This window comes from Eutrigla gurnardus (genome assembly GCF_963514095.1).
Source record: "Eutrigla gurnardus genome assembly, chromosome: 16".
Classification (NCBI taxonomy): domain Eukaryota; kingdom Metazoa; phylum Chordata; class Actinopteri; order Perciformes; family Triglidae; genus Eutrigla; species Eutrigla gurnardus.
Genome location: NC_139927.1, coordinates 18,387,543 through 18,407,716, shown reverse-complemented (window position 1 = coordinate 18,407,716; position 20,174 = coordinate 18,387,543). Strand labels below are relative to the sequence as shown.

General features: G+C 44.9%; 2 protein-coding genes and 1 long non-coding RNA gene across 5 annotated transcripts in view; 2 read left to right on the top strand and 1 right to left on the bottom strand.

Annotated features, from left to right (window-relative positions):
- Positions 1 to 15,590, top strand: part of arid1b (AT-rich interactive domain 1B) — a 30,768-nt gene extending 15,178 nt beyond the window's left edge. Inside the window, exons 10-23 of one of the 3 annotated variants that reach the window (XM_084029905.1) lie at positions 1,490 to 1,620; positions 1,773 to 1,882; positions 3,489 to 3,518; positions 4,409 to 4,627; positions 4,708 to 4,927; positions 6,851 to 6,986; positions 8,163 to 8,341; positions 8,718 to 8,856; positions 9,726 to 9,842; positions 9,921 to 9,996; positions 10,858 to 11,539; positions 12,457 to 12,587; positions 12,923 to 13,568; positions 13,658 to 15,590. In XM_084029905.1, the coding sequence (XP_083886031.1) occupies positions 1,490 to 1,620; positions 1,773 to 1,882; positions 3,489 to 3,518; positions 4,409 to 4,627; positions 4,708 to 4,927; positions 6,851 to 6,986; positions 8,163 to 8,341; positions 8,718 to 8,856; positions 9,726 to 9,842; positions 9,921 to 9,996; positions 10,858 to 11,539; positions 12,457 to 12,587; positions 12,923 to 13,568; positions 13,658 to 14,697 (3,856 nt within the window). In that variant the 3' untranslated portion in view covers positions 14,698 to 15,590. The remainder of the gene's footprint in view (positions 1 to 1,489; positions 1,621 to 1,772; positions 1,883 to 3,488; positions 3,519 to 4,408; positions 4,628 to 4,707; positions 4,928 to 6,850; positions 6,987 to 8,162; positions 8,342 to 8,717; positions 8,857 to 9,725; positions 9,843 to 9,920; positions 9,997 to 10,857; positions 11,540 to 12,456; positions 12,588 to 12,922; positions 13,569 to 13,657) is intronic. The other 2 variants (XM_084029907.1, XM_084029906.1) reach the window with 2 other exon arrangements.
- A 473-nt stretch (positions 15,591 to 16,063) lies between these two features.
- tmem242 (transmembrane protein 242) lies at positions 16,064 to 19,993 on the bottom strand. Its single transcript, XM_084029971.1, has 4 exons — positions 19,890 to 19,993; positions 19,135 to 19,235; positions 17,364 to 17,501; positions 16,064 to 16,780 (listed from the first exon to the last, which is right to left on the bottom strand). Exons 1-4 carry the CDS (start codon positions 19,972 to 19,974, stop codon positions 16,670 to 16,672), a joined length of 435 nt encoding a protein of 144 aa, XP_083886097.1. The 5' UTR covers positions 19,975 to 19,993; the 3' UTR covers positions 16,064 to 16,669.
- Positions 16,697 to 17,980, top strand: LOC311026417. Its single transcript, XR_014598481.1, has 3 exons — positions 16,697 to 16,830; positions 17,340 to 17,517; positions 17,890 to 17,980. It is a non-coding gene; the product is annotated as an uncharacterized lncRNA (long non-coding RNA).
- Positions 19,994 to 20,174: the final 181 nt, after the last annotated feature.

Genomic DNA, 20,174 nt, shown 5'->3' with positions numbered 1-20,174 from the left:
GATACACAAACATTATGTTTTCATAAAGCCCTGATTTTTTTGTTAAATGGTTGCTACCTTTGGTTTGTAGGACATGTATTAGGGCCATTGTAGGTCAAATATATGGCATCTGAGAAACTCACAAATGTACTAAAGTAATTTTAATATAATTATCTGAGATGATCATGCATGAATTCACAGGGAAAGCTCAAATTGTCATTGAGACAAACACAAAAAGAAAGTTTTGAATTGTCTTGAATTCTTTTCTTCTTAGCTCAAAGATGCCGTCATTGGTTTTGATTTCCAGAACAACAAGAAAACTAACCAAACGTAATATTTGTACCAACATAACACGATCGTAAACAACTGCTAGACATGTTTGATGTTTGTTTTCACAGTGAATAGAGATGAGTATCTGTCAGACTGTGCTGTTCACGCGGAGGTTATGGGATGTTTTGCTAACTGGACCACTTCCTGTCCTCTGAAGGGTCCTGCATGGCTTCAGACGGGCTGCTGCTGCTGCAACCTGGCGTGTGCTGGCTTTAGATACAATGATGTGGGAAACGTCATACATTAATTTATGTGTGTCTGCAGACACCCAGTTTATCTCTCTCCAGCCGGTCTTTGCTAGCTGGAATCAAGTGTGTTTAAGACTGGGCTGGGCAATTGATCAAATATAATCACGACTTGTTCATATTTTTCACCTATTTAACAGTATGTGCTGAAAAAAAAAATCTATTTCTTCATACTTTTTAAACAACAAAATATGATGCGTGCTTACATCAGATAGTACCAACCAATTTCTAACAGTAATACGGGACGTCTTATCCTGTTTCACTGGAAATACATTGCCATACGGAAGATGGAGACTCTGGAAACTTGACCTTAAATGAACATGATCAACTGTGCTCCGCTCATAGTAAACACAGCTGCATATCAAATCAAGTGCTTCCAGCCAGCCACCAGATGTTTGATTCACTATGCTGCTGTAGCTGCAGCCTGTGAAAAACGTGCTCGATGTTGTGGCAGCAGTCCAGAGTAGAGGCGTAATATACTGAGTTATTATATAACACTATACCAAGTGTTGCCAACACAGTGCCAGCAAGCGTCTGGTCGCCCACAGGGAGTTAATAAGTGGCCGCAGGCAGGTTCTAAAAATAGCACAAGTCGAGAGTTGTTGGGTGAAAGAGTTTTTCCTGAGGTCAGTGTATTTTTGTTCTCTTTAATTAAATGTGAAAGTGCAAAAAAATATTGTCTCTAAAATCAATGAATTACTCGTGATGAATAATGATGATCTCAATATTGATCCCAATAACCGTTCAGGCCTAATGTGTTAATCTGTGTAGGGAGCAAGGAAGTGAGTCAGCAGGTGTGAATTGAGTCTTTGTCTCCACTAATTACACAAATCCTGGAGACACGTTCTTCTTCTTCAGACTGTAACTTCCTGTGGACAGCTGCCAAAATAAATGCTCATAATAAATATAAAGCCCTTTCTCTCTGTGGTGTCCAGACAGGGCAGCTACCTGGGCATGGCCCCGATGGGAGGGATAGGTCCTGGAGGAGGTCCTGGAGGAGGTCCCTACAGCCAGCAAGCAGTCAACAACTCTGGGAGAATGACGCCGCAGGGACCCCCCTCCTCAGGTACAACCACACATCACGATGGCGGTCAGTTAAGACGACTTGGCCTTTTTTTTTTTTTTTTCAAGTAGAAATATATAAACAAAAACCATAATCTCAAATGCATGTACCTTTTGTAACCGATTCATCATCGTCAATCATAATTCATCTTCCAGGCTCAGTGATGATGCCAGCAGATGGGATGGCTGCGTTTCCAGACCCCAAGCAGCGTGTTGAGCTCAGCAAAGATGGCACCTGTCCTGCTGCTGAACCACCCAAATCCAAGGTACGTCCTGTGGCTTTGTTTACCAATCACAGCGGCTGCTCTGCTCTGCCAGTCGGCATGCTTCAACAGATGCACGAGTGCTGAGCTTAAAGGAGAAATCCGGTCATTTTTGACCCCATTGTCGTTGTCCTCAGGGTCATCCCGACTTATTAAAAGCAAAAAACCCGACAAAAAATGACGTTGCCTAGCCCGAGATCTGTACCTGCTTGGCAGCCTTCCAGACTCGCTCCAATGCTAACCCATTGGGGCACGTTATATCTGCTTTCCTGGGCCTCAGAAAACAATTCCAAGACCTATGCAACACAGGTTGGGTCCGTACGAGACACCACGGCGCTCGTTTAGCTCAAATAGTGTGGCGAAACAACATAAATATGTGTGTTTTTGCATGGAGTTACTCACCTCAAATCACCCCGTAGACATTAGCAGTAGATAGCCGAGCGGCGCTCATCCCTCCCAGTCACCGCGGAAACGAAAACGTTTTCCTGGTAGTTTTGATTTTGTAATCCACAAAGAAACGATGGAGCAGTGCAGTCCTCATGTCCGTAATAAATCCATGAAGCTGTTATGTCCATATGTATGACTATGTTACAACATAGCAACGATTGCTTACAGCTAAACAGCAGCCCGTAGCCAAAACAATGCGAGTCTCGCGCCGCTCGGCTATCTACTGCTAATGTCTACAGGGTGATTTGAGGTGAGTAACTCCATGCAAAAACACACATATTTATGTCGTTTTGCCACACTATTTGAGCTAAACGAGTGCCGTGGTGTCTCGTATGGACCCAACCTGTGTTGCATAGGTCTTGGAATTGTTTTCTGAGGCCCAGGAAAGCAGATAAAACTTGCGCCAATGGGTTAGCATTGGAGCGAGTCTGGAAGGCTGCCAGGCAGGTACAGATCTCGGGCTAGGCAACGTCATTTTTTGTCTGGTTTTTTGCTTTTAATAAGTCGGGATGACCCTGGGGACAACGAAAATGGGGTCAAAAATGACCGGATTTCTCCTTTAATACGTCTTGATGTAGGTTGTTGAATGACAGCACTGAGCAGTTCATCAACAGCTTTTCATTTTCAGAGAAGAAGTATTCAGATCCTCCTCGGGACATTTTAGATAATCCAAATGTTCTTTTAACCTTGTGTAGAATCAGATGAGAAGTTATTAATTTATTGTCATGTGCACAACAATGACAGAGAAGCGTTATCTCAGGCTCAATTCACACCTTTGATTACTTTGACTGCCAATAAATAGGAAGGAAAGCTGTCAAGGTTTTTGAGTCAGATGTTTCCTCCGACTCCCTCTAGTGGATGGACATGCATATATATTCATATTTAAACAGAAACACAGGCTTTCAGGATGAATGTTGAAAGCCTGCGCTGAGATATGTTAAGCCACTGCTCACTCCCTGCTCTCTTTACACTCTTCTCTGCTGGTCATCCTGCAGCGAGGAGTCGGTCACAGATCTGTGTCAGGGTTACGTCAGAGAACTCATCTTTGTGTCTGCAGTTTGTCGAGGAGCTACCTCACACTGTGTTGCCGCTCATGTGTGACTATTTTTGTGTTGTGCTTGTTTGATGCTCCAAATGTTTTTTTGTTTGTTTTTCATTTCAGCTTTTTTTCAGAGAAGATGTAAGACAACAGGTAGGACACTTTAAAGTCTACAAGCTCAGTTGGTAGTTAAAGTTTCTCGAAGATAACTAGATTGTTGTTTGGAGGATAACTTCCAATAATAGAAGCCTGGCTGGCAGGATGAAGCAGGATTCAATTCTAATACTCATAATACTAATTAAGCTAAGAGGTTTTCATTCACACAGAGTAAAGAAAAGGTATATTTGTGGTATCTGTATCCAACATTTTGAAACGATATCCAGTTATAATAAGTCCCAGTTTACGAACCAGCAGCATTTCTTCCAGTAACCATTGGGTGTTTTCAAGCCAATGAAATGTCAGGGTTTTTTTCTATATCGTACAGCCCTAACTGATACCAAATTACCGATTGAAACCATATGATCTTGGTTTGTTACCAGTCCAACAGTACATACTTTGCAACTTGAAAGTGCTACATTATGTTACATTTAATCAAGAAGTTGCCGTTTACACTTGTAACAAGCCTTTGTAAAGTCAAGATGTTGTCAATTAACCAGGTAACATATACATTGTTATAGTTTTTATAATACAATTATATATTTCTATTGTTATTTATAACATAACGGGTGAAAATCACTTCCAGGCTAAATGTTTCACCCCATATTACGTATGGATGGATATTTAAACAAAATCTCCTATGAAACTTCAAGAAAAACACTTTTTCTGTATATACTGTTGTGGGAAGTCTCCATTCAGATGGTTTTGATTTTTATATGTCTACAGTTAGATGGTTTTGGTTTTGATAATTCTCCAGTCAGTGGTACAATGGTAGTTGGCGATGACTACATGAAACATTTCCTTCCTTTGTGGCTGATCTTTGGTTATATTGTGCAGTCCTTCTCCGCTCTGTGAACTTGAAGTTGATGGCAGTCTTCCTGCCTCAGTCTCCCCAGAAGCCGAGCATAGCCACCATGACCAATGAAAAAATCACCCGGCTATATGAGATGGGCTCTGAGCCGGAGAGGAAGCCGTGGGTGGACCGGTACGTTTTCTTCATGGAGGAGAGGGGGACGCCTGTCCCAAACCTTCCCGCTGTCGGAAAGAAACCTCTGGACCTCTACAGACTCTACTTGGCTGTGAGAGAGATCGGAGGCTTGGCCATGGTGAGACGTCAACTCTTTGTCTTTCATGCCTCCTGGCCTGATGCACTTTGTAATGAATATGTTTGTTTGGGCGTCCTCAGGTGAATAAGAACAAGAAGTGGAGGGAGATGTCATCCCTGTTGAACGTGGGGACGTCCAGCAGCGCGGCCAGCTCTCTGAAGAAGCAGTACATCCAATACCTGTTTGCCTACGAGTGTAAGGTGGAGCGAGGAGAGGAGCCTCCACCTGAGGCCCTGGTGCCCACCGGGGACACCAAGAAGTCTCTCTCACTCCAGACTAAGATCCAGCCCCCTTCCCCAGGTGAGGAGCCCTTTACCACCACAAGTGCTTGACAAACCTGTGATCCTGTAAGGTTTTGATGCAGTGTTCTCCTTCCAGGTGATGAAAGTATATTAACGTTCCCACAAGTACTCAAAACAAGTGTAATAAGGTGATCCGAGAAGTACTCAAAACAAGTGTAATAACGTGATCCGACAAGTACTCAAAACAAGTGTAATAAGGTGATCCAACAAGTACTCAAAACAAGTGTGATAAGGTGATCCAACAAGTACTCAAAACAAGTGTGATAAGGTGATCCGACAAGTACTCAAAACAAGTGTAATAAGGTGATCCGACAAGTACTCAAAACAAGTGTAATAAGGTGATCCGAGAAGTACTCAAAACAAGTGTAATAAGGTGATCCGACAAGTACTCAAAACAAGTGTGATAAGGTGATCCGACAAGTACTCAAAACAAGTGTAATAAGGTGATCCGACAAGTACTCAAAACAAGCGTATTTAGGTGATCCAACTAGTATGTAAAACAAGTGTATAGGCGATCCTCACAAGTACTAAAAACAAGTATATTAAAGTCCCAGTCGGCAATATTTTTTTGATCATGTTTACTATGCTCCGATAGAACAACATAAATCATCCGGTTTTAGAAAAAAAAGCGTGCCTCTACGTAGAGCTTGTTGTTTGTGTTGCAAAAAGTCCACAGAGCCTGGATCATCCTGTCCAATCAGCATGCAGGGCTGTGTTCGTGCACACACAGAGCCCCTCCCCCCTCGGGTCGTTCCACTATCACAGGGGGGAGGTGGAGGGAAGTAGCAACAAGCTTCTAATTCCTCGTTAAAAACCGAAACAAGGAGGTCCAAAACAACCCAGGAAAAGAAAACACCAGTGGAAAAGAAGGAAAAAAGAAAGATTGCGACGGTGCCCGTGATAAAACCAGAGTCAACATCGGACCCGCGTTTCAAAGGTGGCGTGATCTAAGGGGTTTCAAAGGGCACAAAGTCGAAGGGGAAGGAGCTCGGTGGCCGTGGGGGAGGAGCGTGAGAGTTGTAAACATTCAAAATCTGACAGAGTGCCCTCGATCCACCGGACTTGCCGACTGGGACTTTAAGATGTCCCCCATGAGTGCTAAATGCAAATGCATTAAGGTTGTTCCCATGTGTATGAAACACAGTTTAAATAAGGCGGTCCCCATCAGTACTTAAGACAAGTGTATTTAGACGATCCCCATGAGTACTAAAAGCAAATGCATTAAGTCCGTTCCCACAAGTACTTAACACAAGGGAATTAAGACGATCACCAAGATTATTCAAAATAAGTGTGTGTTAAGGCGGTCTCCAAGAGTAGTAAAAAACAAGTGCATTCAGGCAATCCCCATGAGTATTTAAAACAGTGTATTAAGGTGGACCTGTCAAGTTGTAAAATCAAGAAGAGTAGTAAAGGGCTAGTTGTGATATTTTGTAGTGTGATTACTTGAGGTACTTCTCCATAGTCACTATCCAATATACGTAGATGTAGTTTACCGAAACAGACAGGAGTACCAGCATGGGAGCAAAGCAATAAAATATTTCTGTGGACGTATTTTAGACAGATAAAACAATCAATATCGGTTTGATATTTAGAAATGTTTATCTCTTTAACTTTCTAAGCTGTTATTTATGGTCTTTTCTTTGTCATTTTACCTCATTGCTGGTCTACCGCTGCCTTGATGGGTTGTTTGTTTGTGTGACTTTGGTGAATCCAAACTAATCCTGCAGTTCCCACTGATGGTCTCCAGGAAGCCCCACAGGGGCTGAAAAACACTTGTGTCCCCACAAATACTAAAATAACCAGTCTGGTTTCTCTTGGTCCACCTCCTTTTTTTTTGTCTGAATTACTGCGGTGTTATGTTACATGATGACACATAACCCTTGTTCTCAGCAGGTTTTCTATCTGGTCTGTATCTCTGCAGCCAACTCGGGCTCCCTGCAGGGCCCCAACACCCCTCAGTCCAGCAGCAGCTCCCTGACCGAGGCCCCTGGAGACCTGAAGCCCCCGACGCCAGCTTCCACCCCACACAGCCAGATGGGCCCCCAGCCTGGAAACAGGTAGAAAAAAAACAGTTTAATTCTGAATTTAGTCAGGAGTTACTCACCAGCACAGCAGATGATATCTGTAGAAATCAGCCTATTGACTTTGACATTTCTCTGTTAAGTTTGTAGAATATACAGCTTGATGTCAAATGTAATGTTCATAAACGGGTCAAAGGGACACGACTGTTTATAAAGCAGATATCATCCGCATAACATATCATGCTTATGGAGGATTCGTCCTAAAAATAGCTGTTGCAAACTTAATAGTAGAGGGCCCATGATTGAACCCTGCGGCACCCCTCATCTCTAATAACTACTGATGAGACAACTGATGGAGAGACAAAATAATTCTAATTTTACAGATAAGACTGCAGAGAATATTATAATTATAATTAACAGGCTTACCTCCATATAGACGCCAACCAGGTTTCCTCCATCATGGCTGAAATCACCACGAGTGCTGCTTTTAAATGTTGGAAGTTCCAGAGGTGCTTGTGGTTTTCACCATGCTGGATTCACTGAATCTAACAAGACCCACGTCTGCTGGTTTACTACAGCTGATGAACCAGAATAAACTATTTAGCTGTGAATATAATTTTAATATCAATAACCAGACGAAAAGGATGCTGAAAAACTCCATAATGGTGGTGATCAGTAAAAAGTGTGAAGTCATGCTTTTTTAGGTCTGTCTGCAAGACGACAAGCTAACTACTTTTAAATGCTTGTTTTCTGAATGGAGTCTGGATTGATGGGTGCTAGGCTATGCTAACATTGTAGCTGCTCCATCAACAGTCCAAATAAGGTCATCTAGACATAAATACAACCTTGTTGTTTGGACCACAGACAGTCTCTGGTCTCTCCACATAGTCTGGTCTGGTCTCTGGACTACAGACCACATTCGTTTCCCCTATTTCTGATTCTGCAAGGTCAGGACGACCGGAGGAGAATTTCAATGCTGAAAGGCTTTTAAGACAAAGCGTCACATGAATTTCTCACTCAAGTTATTAATTTGTTACTAAAATATTTCAACTTGCACGAATGAAGTAAAACACTAAATATGTTCATGTTATTTGAAAAACATTTTTCTATAAATATTTCATGTTGGTCCAATGGTTTGCTTCACGTTTGTTGTGAACACAGCAAGCATGCAGCACAGCAAATGTCCTCACCTTTTGCTGTGGTTTACCTCAGGAACACGATAGGAGTGAGCGTCCAGGACCCGTTCTCTGAAGGCAGCGATCCAGCCTTCCACAACAAACGAGGCCCGGGACCCAGTGGCGCCCCCTACCAGCAGGGAGGAGGCCCAACAGACCCCTCAATGAGGATGCACTATGAAGGCAACAAAGATCCATACGGAGGACCGAGGAAAGGTGAGGAAGGAAAAACACGCCACTTTGTTGATGGAAGAAAAGAGGATGTTGACTCATGATGACATTAAAGACTGATGTTAACCATTACGTTTTACTCCTGTAGTCATTTTAAACCAATATGAAATCTGTTAATCAGTACAAAAAGCACTGTGGTCAGAAGCTTGATTCAGTCACTGTACTCTGCTGCCCCCTGCTGGTAAAAACATCACCTGTTGCTATTGCAGACACGTTACATGACCACAGAGCATTTCCCAGCGTCCTTCAGACAATTAAACGTTGTTACTAAAAAAAACAACAAGCTGATCAAATAAATCACTCAATAAAACAATGTAGTCAAACAAAGATAACCTAAGTGTTTTCACCTGTTTCTCTTCAGGTCCCAGTGAGGCCTTTAGTCCCAGTCAGATACCCAGCGATGCCATGCAGGACATGTACCCCCGCGGGCCGCCCTCCGGGGCCCTGAAGGGGATGGGCCCCAGGCCCCAGTTCCCCTATGGCCCCGGCTTTGAGCGGAGGTAAGATACTGGGCAGACACAGAATTATTCTTGGCTCGAAATAAGACTGATGTGGTATCGTCTTCATTATGTGCATGGTGGCGGCATAGTTTATTGGACAAAGTACTCTCACTACAGCTGTTCTCGCCACTTAAATCATTGATTTGATGACATCAACAGTTTATTTAACAAAAATGGCAATGGCATGCAAGCATAAATAGATCATCTAAATTAGTCATGGATCCAATTTCTGTACATTTAGCTATTTCATATGTTCAAATATGTGATCTGACAGGAGCCAACCACTTGATAAAATGTGCCCATATTTATTTGTCATGTTTCAGACAGATAAGAGTATCAAACCACATGTTAAAATGCATCAGAATACAGGAAAGGGTTTCTTTCTCTCCCTCTCTTTCTTTGCTTGCTCCATGTCTGCAGGTCGACAGGATGCACCTCTCAGTAGTCATCATCACCTCCTTGTATGGTGCTTCATGGGCGGGGTTTATCCTAATTGTTGAGCAGCGGGAGCGCACTGTAACTTTGCGATTGATTGGCTTACACACGTGTCTATGATCAAATCAGTTTTACGTAGCGTTGATGGTGGGGTTGGAACATGAAATCTTCTGACCATCTCAGTAAGAAGACCGCTGAGTTCGGCCTTCGTCGTCTTCCAACGACGTGGCCAACATAGACCATCACAGTGATACAGACACTTACACAATAGTTGTACTTTGTGCTGGAAATGGATAACGTCTTAAGAATTTCAACTTCTGTTTAATTTTTCTTTTTGGTTTTTCCTCCCAGATCTGTTTCTGATGTCATGTTTCTGCTGAAAATACTCATTTATGAAGCAATTTTAAGTTCCTTTGTCTTTTTTTGTCCTGCAGGCCAGAACATGTTATTGGGCCAGAAGGAGGCATGGCGCCCCCTGGAGGTCAGAACAGCATGGGTCTATCTGGGAACGAGGCTGGCATGTACCCATCCAGCAGATACCCGCACCAAAGGTGAGACACAACAGTGTCTTTTGATGGAGTTTAACATTTTGTCTGAAGCAGTGAAATCAGTTCTGCTACTCTCTTCAGACATGACGGTTACGGGCAGCAGTATCCTCACAGCATGGCCTACGCTTCCCATCAGCCGCTGTACCCTCAACAGCAGGTGAATAAACTCCATATACTACTTAACAACAGATGAATAATGAGGCCGTCAAAGGTCAAAGCACCGCGGTGATATTAAACAACACTAAAACAAATCAATGGGCTTTTATGTGTTTAACTCTTCACTAACTTCACTAACGTTTTTTTAATGCAGTGAAAAAGCATACGACACTGACACTCTGTCCTGAAAGCCAATCAGCATGTGTGTCTGTGGTCCCTCAGAGGTTTACAATAGTAGCTCACATTAGTCCAGAGACCAGACCAGACTATGTGGAGAAACCAGAGACTGTCTGTGGTCCAAACAACAAGGTCGCTGCTGTATTAATGTCTAGATGACCTTATTTGGAGTGTTGATGGAGCAGCTACAATGTTAGCATAGCCTAGCACCCATCAACCAGACTCCATTCAGAAAACAAGCATTTTAACAGTTGTTAGCTTGTGGTCTTCAGACAGACCTAACAAAGCAGGACGTCACACTTTTTACTGATCACCACCATTATGGAGTTATTTCAGCATCCTTTTTAACTGGTTATTGCTATTAAATAGTTTATAATAAATACTTTATTTTGGGTTTATCCAGCTGTGGTAAACCAGCCCACGTGGGTCTTGCTGGATCCAGTGAATCCAGCTTGGTGAAATCCAGGACGGTCTTTGGTTTCCTGGTGGATCTGGGACTTCAACATGTACAAAGCAAAGCAGTGACATGAATAAACTCATGATCCTACAGTCAAACGCAAGGCCAAAATGTTTGGTGTGAACACGGCAGTACCTTTGAGTGAGATGAACAGGAAACTCCAGAGTGCTGCTGCTGGTCAAATGTTAACAACTCAGCGTTACTCTTCTCCCTCTGCTGTGTCTGCAGGGCTACAAGCGTGTGATGGAGGGCATTTATCCCCCTGCAAAGCGGCATGAAGGCGAGGCGTTTGCGGTGCAGCAGTTTGGCTCTCAGCAACCCGACATGTTTGGCCCCTACAGTGGAGGAGGCGGTGGGGGCTACATGGGCCCTGAGCGGCGGCCGGTGCAGGGCCAGTACCCATATCCATACGCCCGGGACCGTCAGGAGGGGCCGCAGCCCAACATGTGGCACCCCAGGACAGACATGGGCTACTCGTACAGCCGGCAGGGCCAAGGGCCGCCCCCCTACGCCGGCATGGGTCGAGGAGATGACCCGGATGGCAGGGCCCCCCAAGACAGCCAGTGGCCATCCAGTCATCCAGGTCAACGCCAGCTCCCGTACACCCCAAACTCCTCCTCCCCCTCCATGTCCACCCTGCCTTCCAGACAGCCCCCCTCTTCCTTCCAGGCCGCACCCACCCTGACTAACCTTGTGACCCGCTCTCACAGTCCCTCCTCCTTCCCCCGGCCCCTGGGGGGCTCACTGTCCCCCAACAACACCCCCTACCTGCCCTCTATGAAGAAGCCAGGGGGCCCGCCTGCTCAGGGCTTCCCCATCATCCACAGAGAGTTCAGCTTTCCCCCCGGCTCCGTGGAGGCCACGCCCCCCAAACTGAAGCCACGACGCCGGCTCACCGCCAAGGACACGGGTGAGGCCACACACACACACACACACACACACACACAACGACCTACATCCTCTCTACGCTTCCACTTTGTGAGCGTGTTGCCGTGGCCTATGCTTTGTGTTGTAATGCACACTGAGGTTTGATCAGAGCCGTTCCTATTAGTGGATGTGTGAGCAGCTCTGATGGAGGACTGAATGGATCCACATAGTCCATCCATAGACCAGGATTTAGCTCATATAGCTAACTAGAAGGATGCAGTCAACAAATTAAGATAAAATAATTTTAAAGCAGAACATGAACCGCTCTTACATTACCGTGTTTCTCAGTAACGTTCTCTTCAAACACCACTTCAACTCAACCAGAGCTTTCTACACTTACTGTGGTGTCTTCCTCATTTTAGCAGCTTTACCTCATCAACTCAACAACAGAACTTATTTATTATCACTTTGTGTGTTTTTGTTCTGGAAGCCTCTCTCCATCTCCGTGCTGCAGTACCACTCTCCACCTGAGCTGTTACTGATTTGTTTTACAGAAAAAAGTCTTATTGAACGTTGTTTAATGTGATTTCTGGTTGTAAATATGAAGTTAATTATCAAAGACATCACATAAAATCCATTCATCCATCCATCCATCCATTGTCTACCGCTTATCCTGTATTTAGGGTCACGGGGGGGCTGGAGCCGATCCCAGCTATCACATGAAATCAATCTATTGATTCACAAAAAACACATTTTTTAATCAATAGCCTAAACCAATTTTAAGTTCCATATTCTGTCATCTATAATTCCATTACTTTTCCAATGTTTATTATTGTTGCTGTGTTATCGTATGGAAGGTGGTGGAGGGTTGAAGATGGAGGATGGAGGGTGAAAGGGTCTGACTGGATCTGTACCTTTTTAACAGGTTCAGTATCTCTGTGATTCAATTCCTCCTATCAGGAACCCCGGAGGCCTGGCGGGTGATGATGTCACTGAAGTCTGGCCTATTAGCAGAGAGCACATGGGCTCTGGACACCATCAACATCCTGCTGTATGACGAGAGCACGGTGGGCTCCTTCAACCTCACACAGGTCAGACACGAGTTTTAAACTGTTTTTACTATTTTCTACTTTTTGGTGTTGGATGTTTATCTGTGCAGGAAGTTTCAAATTAACTTATTTCAATAAATAATGAATAATGAATTAGTGAACATATTAAGACAACAGCAAATTAAAACATCTAAGAACTTAAACAAAGAAATAAAAGCCGTACTAATGAGAGAATGTGTAAAATAAAGGCCTCGATTTAAGTCAAATTGAGACTGCTATTGGAGAATTTACAGTAATGTGGATGTTATTTATGTTTATTATATGTTATCATATTGTTATAAATTACAATCAGCTGACCTCCTTCTGACCTCCTGCAGCTGCCTGGTTTCCTGGAGCTCATCGTGGAGTATTACCGTCGCTGCCTCATCCAAATCTTCGGCATCCTGGAGGATTACGAGGTGGGAGCCGAGGGCCAGACGACCCTGCTGGATCCCCCCAAGGAGGAAGTGCTGAAGGAGCCGCCATCTAAAAGCCAATCAGCCGAGGAGCAGAGGACACCCAGGAGGTCAGTGGAGGAGACGGAGGGGACGATGGAGGGGCTACTCACTGCTGCACCCAACGCTGAGGAGGAGAAGGAGGTGGGCGGTGAGCCTGTCCTCAAAGAGGAGGCAGAGGTGAAGGAGGAGCAACACCACGAGCAGGCGGAGCCCCGCCCCCAACAAGCCAGCAAGTACGACAAGCTGCCAATCAAGGTGGAGGAGGAGGAGGAGGGGGGAGAGTGGGAGGAGGTGGAGGAGCGCTGGGCCGAACTCAGCCGACCAAACGGCTTCATCAGCGGCCTCCTTCACTGGAAGGCCGGAGGAGGAGACTCCACGACTCACATCCAGACAGGAGACACCACCCCCACGACACCAGCACAGATGGAGAGGAGGAGGGGAGGAGGAGGAGGAGGAGGAGGAGGCAGGCAGGAGGAAACGGAGGGAGGTGAGGCCGGTGATGAGACACCACCTGAAACACAAGAAGGTAAAGATTTTAATTTAACTTGCAGATACTGAGTACCGATGTGAGTACGTAATCACACAATAAACCTGATCATCACTCTGTCTCTACAGGCGTCCTGCTGGAGGTCAGAGGTCAGAGGTCACCAGTGGCTCAGAGTCCCATCAGCCAGCTGGAGCATGAGCCTCGCTGCTGCGATGAGGCTCCTCTGTCTACAGCAGAGTCCTGGCAGGACTCTCTGGCCAAACGCTGCGTCTGCATCTCCAACATCGTGCGCAGCCTCTCCTTCATTCCTGGCAACGACGGCGAATTGTCCCGGTACCCGGGCCTGGTGCTGATCCTGGGCCGGCTGGTGCTGCTGCACCACTACCACCCGTGCAGGAAACGAACGCCGCCCAGCTACCAGCGAGAGGAGGAGCAGGGGCTGGCCTGCAGCCGGGACGAGTGGTGGTGGGACTGCCTGGCGACGCTCAGGGAGAACACGCTGGTGACGCTGGCCAACATCGCGGGCCAGCTGGACCTGTCGCAGTACCCCGAGAACATCTGCCTGCCCATCCTGGACGGGCTGCTGCACTGGATGGTGTGCCCGTCCGCCGAGGCCCAGGACCCCTTCTCCTCGGCGGGTGGTGTCTCCTCGCTCACCCCTCAGAGACTCGTCCTGGAGAGTCTGTGCAAGCTGAGCGTCCAGGACTGCAACGTGGACCTGCTGCTCGCCACGCCGCCCTTCAGCCGCCAGCAGCAGCTCTACGCCACGCTGATGCGCCTGGTGGGTGAGAAGAAGAGCCAGGTGTGTCGGGAGATGGCGGTGGCCACCCTGTCCAACTTGGCACAGGGCGACCCAACGACGGCCCGCATCATTGCGCTGCAGAAGGGCAGCGTGGGAACTCTGCTCGGCTTCCTGGAGGACAGCGTGGCGGTGGCTCAGTACCAGCAGAGCTCGCTGATGCACGCGGCCGCGTCGCCGGAGCCACCCAGCGTCAACATGATGTGCCGCGCCGCCAAGGCGCTGCTGGCCATGGCGAGGGTGGAGGAGAACCGGGCGGAGTTTATTCTGTATGAGAGCCGGCTGCTGGACATCTCGCTGTCCGCCGCACTCAAGTCGTCGGTGGCGGCCATCATGTGTGAAGTACTCTTTAAAATCGGCCGCTCGTGACACGAACACCGCCACGGAGCGCGCTCAGTGTGACCAAGTGGCTCCTATTATATTTTTATTTAACGAATGGAACACAAATGTTTTTACATACAAATGAATATACATAGAATATATATTGCTCCTTGGCTCCATCGCAAAATGTTTATTTGGGATTTTTCAGTCATTTTAATACAGAAATATTTAATACTTTTTTAATTTTTTAATCATTCGTCAGTTTGTTTTGTTTTAACCAAAGTGAGAACGCTGGGGTTCTGGCTCTCGTGTTGGTGTTTCTTTCAGTGTGGGGGCTGTTTTTGGGTGGATGGGGGTTGTATAGATGTTTGGGGGTCGGATCTATTTAAACGGTGACATGTAGATAGCCAACATCTCGTTTCTCTCGTGGTGCAACAGAGGAAGCGCTGATGTTCAGTCGTGTACTTTGTTTTGGTGCAATAGGTTTGTTACTTTAAATGTGAATTATTTGACCATTTTGCAGTTTGACCATCAGTATTTTGCCAAACCACAACAGTATCGAACGTCATTTTCTGTTTTCTAAGAACTTTTTATGTCCTCCACCAATCAAATCTCCCATCCTCCTCCTGTAAATAGAAGATGTACATTTGAGCTCCAGCAGGTGGCGTCAGGACTAATAACCACCTGAATGTTTTGTTTCTTCCCAGCAGGCGAACACTTCCTTGTGTATTTAAGGTAAACCTCTTGGGGATGTGTTGGGGGGTCTGATGTGGGCGGGGGTGTGATTTCAGAGGCTGTATGTACAGGAGGGCGGCGGGACTGTACTCATGTTGCGAACTGACACGACTTCCGAAACTGTTAATAACAACTGTAAAGAGATAAAAAGAGAAAAGAGAACGTCTCCTGTTTGATTTGACAGACGTCGTTTCTCCAGATGTTTATGTTCCACAACAAGAAGAAATGGTTCAGCACTGAGAAGCAGCGCTGGGCTGCTTCTGTGGAGAAATGTTCCCATCCTAATGCCGTGTTCACACCAAACAAGCACATTTTCACATTGCATCACTCGTGCGAGTTTGACACACCAGAGAGGAGGCGGGGCTTCCCTCCACGTAGACAACCAGCAGGTTTCCTCCATCACGGCTGAAATCACCACGTACTTGTTGAAGTCCCAGATCCACCAGGAACCAAACACCCTGTCTGGGTTCATGACATCATCCAGAGGTGGATTTCACCAAGCTGGATTCACTGGATCTAGAAGGACCCACGTGGGCTGGTTCACTACAGCTGGATGAATACAGGAGGAGACACTGAGAGGAGGTGCAAAGGTGTTGCACCAAACAAAGTATCTCATAGTTCACATATCACACAGTAGTAAAACTGACAAACATGAACATTTTTCATTATTTATTCATTGTTATTTATAACATTTTAGCACAGATTAGTAATCATATCTTTGTGAGGACCAGTTTCTTTAGACTTTACCCACAAACAGCCCTTTTTGAATGTGCTGTTTAGGGTTACAAAGGATTAATCCTCACAAGTATACAAGAAACATTGCATGCGTGTGTGTGTGTTCTTTCTGTCGTCGCCGTGGACTTCTGGAGCCGGACTAGAGCTTTTTGAACCAGTTCATGGGGCTCTGGCTCTGACGATCATCCAGCTGAGACCTCGGGGAGCTCAGTGGTCTTGGGATGACTTGTTCTCCTGCCACTCGATGAGTCTCCTGCTGCTGCTCGGCCTTCGCTGCAGCAGCCACAGCGATGCCAGAGAAGGATGAGGCTAGTCAACGGTCATATTCAGAGAAACAAATATACATAAACATCTTTAACCAGGACAGCTGCTGGGAGCCAGACTGGGAATAAACTGGTCCACAGGATTCTCCAGTCTCTCAGTCAGTCTGAGTCTACGTTGACTCATTTGGTCTATCCTCCAGCGGACCTGTGGAGTCCCAGTCCACAGGTCCGGATCCAACTGCAGGAGTCACTTTGATTTGGAAGACAAGAGTCTAGTCCACAGGTCGTCACTTTGACTCGAAGACAGAGTCCCAGTCCACAGGTTCAGATCCAGCAGCCTCGGAGGTCTTTGGGATGGACGGGAAGAAGGACTGCATCTTCTGTCTGAACTCTGACAACTAAAAGAAAGGAGGAAGAACGTCAGGGAGAGAAACGTTCTCTTGATCTGGTGAAAATCTCATCTCCAACTAACCAAATTAATGAATTATTCTGTTAATAGTTTAATGTATACATTTATTCTCCCTCTGAAAATGATACAAATGATCTGAGCTGAGTGAGAACTCGGGGAACTGACCCTTTAAGGTCTTCAAGGTCCTCCAATGATAATCTCACACTTTTCACCTTTTTTTTCTTGAACATTTCTTAAATCACTATCTATGTATGTATATATATACATATATATATATACATATATATATATATATATATATATATATATATATATACATATATATATATATATATATACATACATATTTCATTATCACTCTAAATATTTCCACTGTATTCAAAATATTTTACAATTCTATTTCCAAAGTATTCTCCTGAGAATCTCTTCCCCCAACAGTAACCCTGACGTACAGCTTCACCTGAGACAGTTAATGTCTTTGAAGTGACTGACAGAGGTTAACCTGCTGCAGGTGACTCGTCTGTTCTCCACAGCTTTAACACATGAAGCTGTCCGTGTGATCAGGTACGTACACTGTGAACCCCGAGGCCTTTCCACACGGCGGCGCTGAGAAGACCCACTCCACACCAGGCGTACAGAGACCCCCAACCCAGAGCCCTGAGGGCCAGAGACGCTCCGCTCTCCGGGACCGCCGCCGTCGCCATGACGCCCTGCAGAGGAACCAGAGTCAGTAAACACAACGTCTTAAGAAGACTTTAATTAATATTATATTAATTATATTATGAGCACTGACAATTTAAAGAGTGCAGGAGTGTCCGTAGACTTTTGCTCACACAGAATAAACATCACCACATGTCGCTCCACGTTTCATCTGATTTCACATTTACTTTGCTCTGAAGGTCCGACGTACACGACAAAGACGAGTCTGTGATGAAAAATAAAGGAACAAGCGCCCCATTGTCTCTCCACACTAAGTTTATCTATGTGCGTCATGTTTAATCAGATCCTGTGAGCGGCCAATCATCACACAGTTCCAGCTAACAGGACGCGATTAAAGGCCGGCTGTGAAATGCTGCGATTTCATGGAAATATTTTCAGGTCAACCATCAGAGGAATTAATTCCTTCATGTCTGCAGGAGAAACCAGACGTATCACTACTGTATTTAACTGTAACGCGCGCGCGCACGCACACACACACGCACGCACGCACGCACGCACGCACGCACGCACGCACGCACGCACGCACGCACGCACGCACGCACGCACACACTCACACTCACACTCACACTCACACTCACACTCACACTCACACTCACACTCTCACACACACACACACACACACACACACACACACACACACACACACACACACACACACACACACACACACACACACGTGTCATAGGAATGTCATAAAATAAAACAAAAATAGTCAGTAAACAAAGTCAGAAAACAAAGGAAATATAATAATAATATGGAAATCTAAAGGGAAATAAAAGAATACATATGGAAATATAAAGACATAAAATATAAAAGAATAAAAAGCATTTTAATGTATGTTTAATGCATAGTAATGTATATATTGCACATAAATTACTCTATTTTTCTTTATTCAGATTTATTTGTAATTACTTTCCCTGGAGGTCCAAGCTGTCAATAACCTTGTGATATTTATTTATTCTTTCATTTATTCCTCTTTATGTGTATGTTCTTATTATTTTACAGATTTATTATATTGTAACGGCACTCCCACAATAATATAACCATAACATACAAGTGAACATTTTTTTAAGTCAGAGAGCTACTGTACAATCTGGAGAATTTAATCATTCAACTGAATATCACCCGGGAAGTGTTTTGATAATTTACGTCATGTTTCAACAAAAAAAAAATATATATATATATATACATATTTTCAAAGTCAAAGCCTGGGCAGCTGGACCTCCACAATAAAACCCAGCTTGAGTCCCATGTTTCTTTTAGCTAACACTGGTTGACATTTAGTCAAATGGTCTCCATTAAAGCATGCTGACTGGTCTGTGCTCAGCTGCTGTCTGCAGTGAACCCATGGATGTACAGACAATAATCACTGGATTACTGAGAGACTGAAGAAAACACAAGAAGGCAATTCTTCTTGATTTCTCAGCCAGCCAATCTATGGATGTCTGCTGACCGTTGACACTAAATCTAAAAATGTGTGAATCATGTCTGTGTGTTATTTGTTGATTGAGTTATGATTGTGAGTGTGATTTCCCCCCCCCCCCCCCCCCCTTGTTTTTAATACTAATTGCTCAGTGTTTTAAAGCATCAATGACATTCACAGCACACATGTGGGAGACATACTTTACTAAACCAGCCCGGGCTTTTCTTCTTGGCCAGCGCCAGCGTGGAACCGAATCCTGCCATCATCCCTGCAGACGCCACCGTGGTCAGAAACGCTGCACCTGCACACAGGAAGTCAGGTTTCACATCCAATCACACATGAGGGGGATGACCTACTCGTATTGTCTTAATCAAAGACAATAAAATAAGACAATAATACATAATTAGGCACAACCTACTTAAACCACGCAGTCTCCTCATCTTTATGCAGAGCCTCCCAAAAACTCCATTCAAATTATAGCAATTTAAAGAGGGGTTACTCTTCTCCAATAACACCTGTCTCACCAAACACGTGATGCTTTTTCAAATGAGACACTTTACTTGATCGATCATGCCACGCCGAAAAAGAACGTAATTCACATTTTCGGTGAAAACATTAAAGCGTGTCTGCTCGTCTGTGCAGCAGGAAACAAACCATAAGGATGTAACATATCAAGTGGAACTCGTGTTTTATGTTTGTCATGGTTGACAGTTTAGTTAAAAACAACAACAACAACTACACATTCAGTATTAACGTTCTCATTTACGGCACGTTCAGGATCCTGAATAACTGAGGAAACGTAAAAGCGCCTGGATGGTAAGTGGAGTCTGGTGTGGACAGACCGACATTGCGTTGACCTCAGATAGAAACACGTTGTGACAACAGCAGCGGAGTCTGCTAACAGTAACAGTTAATTCAAGCACGTTACAAGCTAACCGGATAACTGCTATCTTGCCTTTTAACATCTGCAGTTTGGCCTCTTCGTTACTTTCTGCTTCTTCGCCCACATTCACGGTCATGTTTGCGTTCGCTGCAGCCATGTTGGCTTCAGTCCGTCGGCGGAGAGCGACCGGAGAGAAACAAGCTAGCTGATAACGTTTTGACGTCGGGTTTTTTATCATCAATATAATTTCATAATAGTCGAAGTGATAATGTACAAAACCTAGATTTAATTTGGGTTTATTAATGTGTGTAGAACATACTTCAAACATTTTATTTTACTATTTTAGTATGTTTGTAT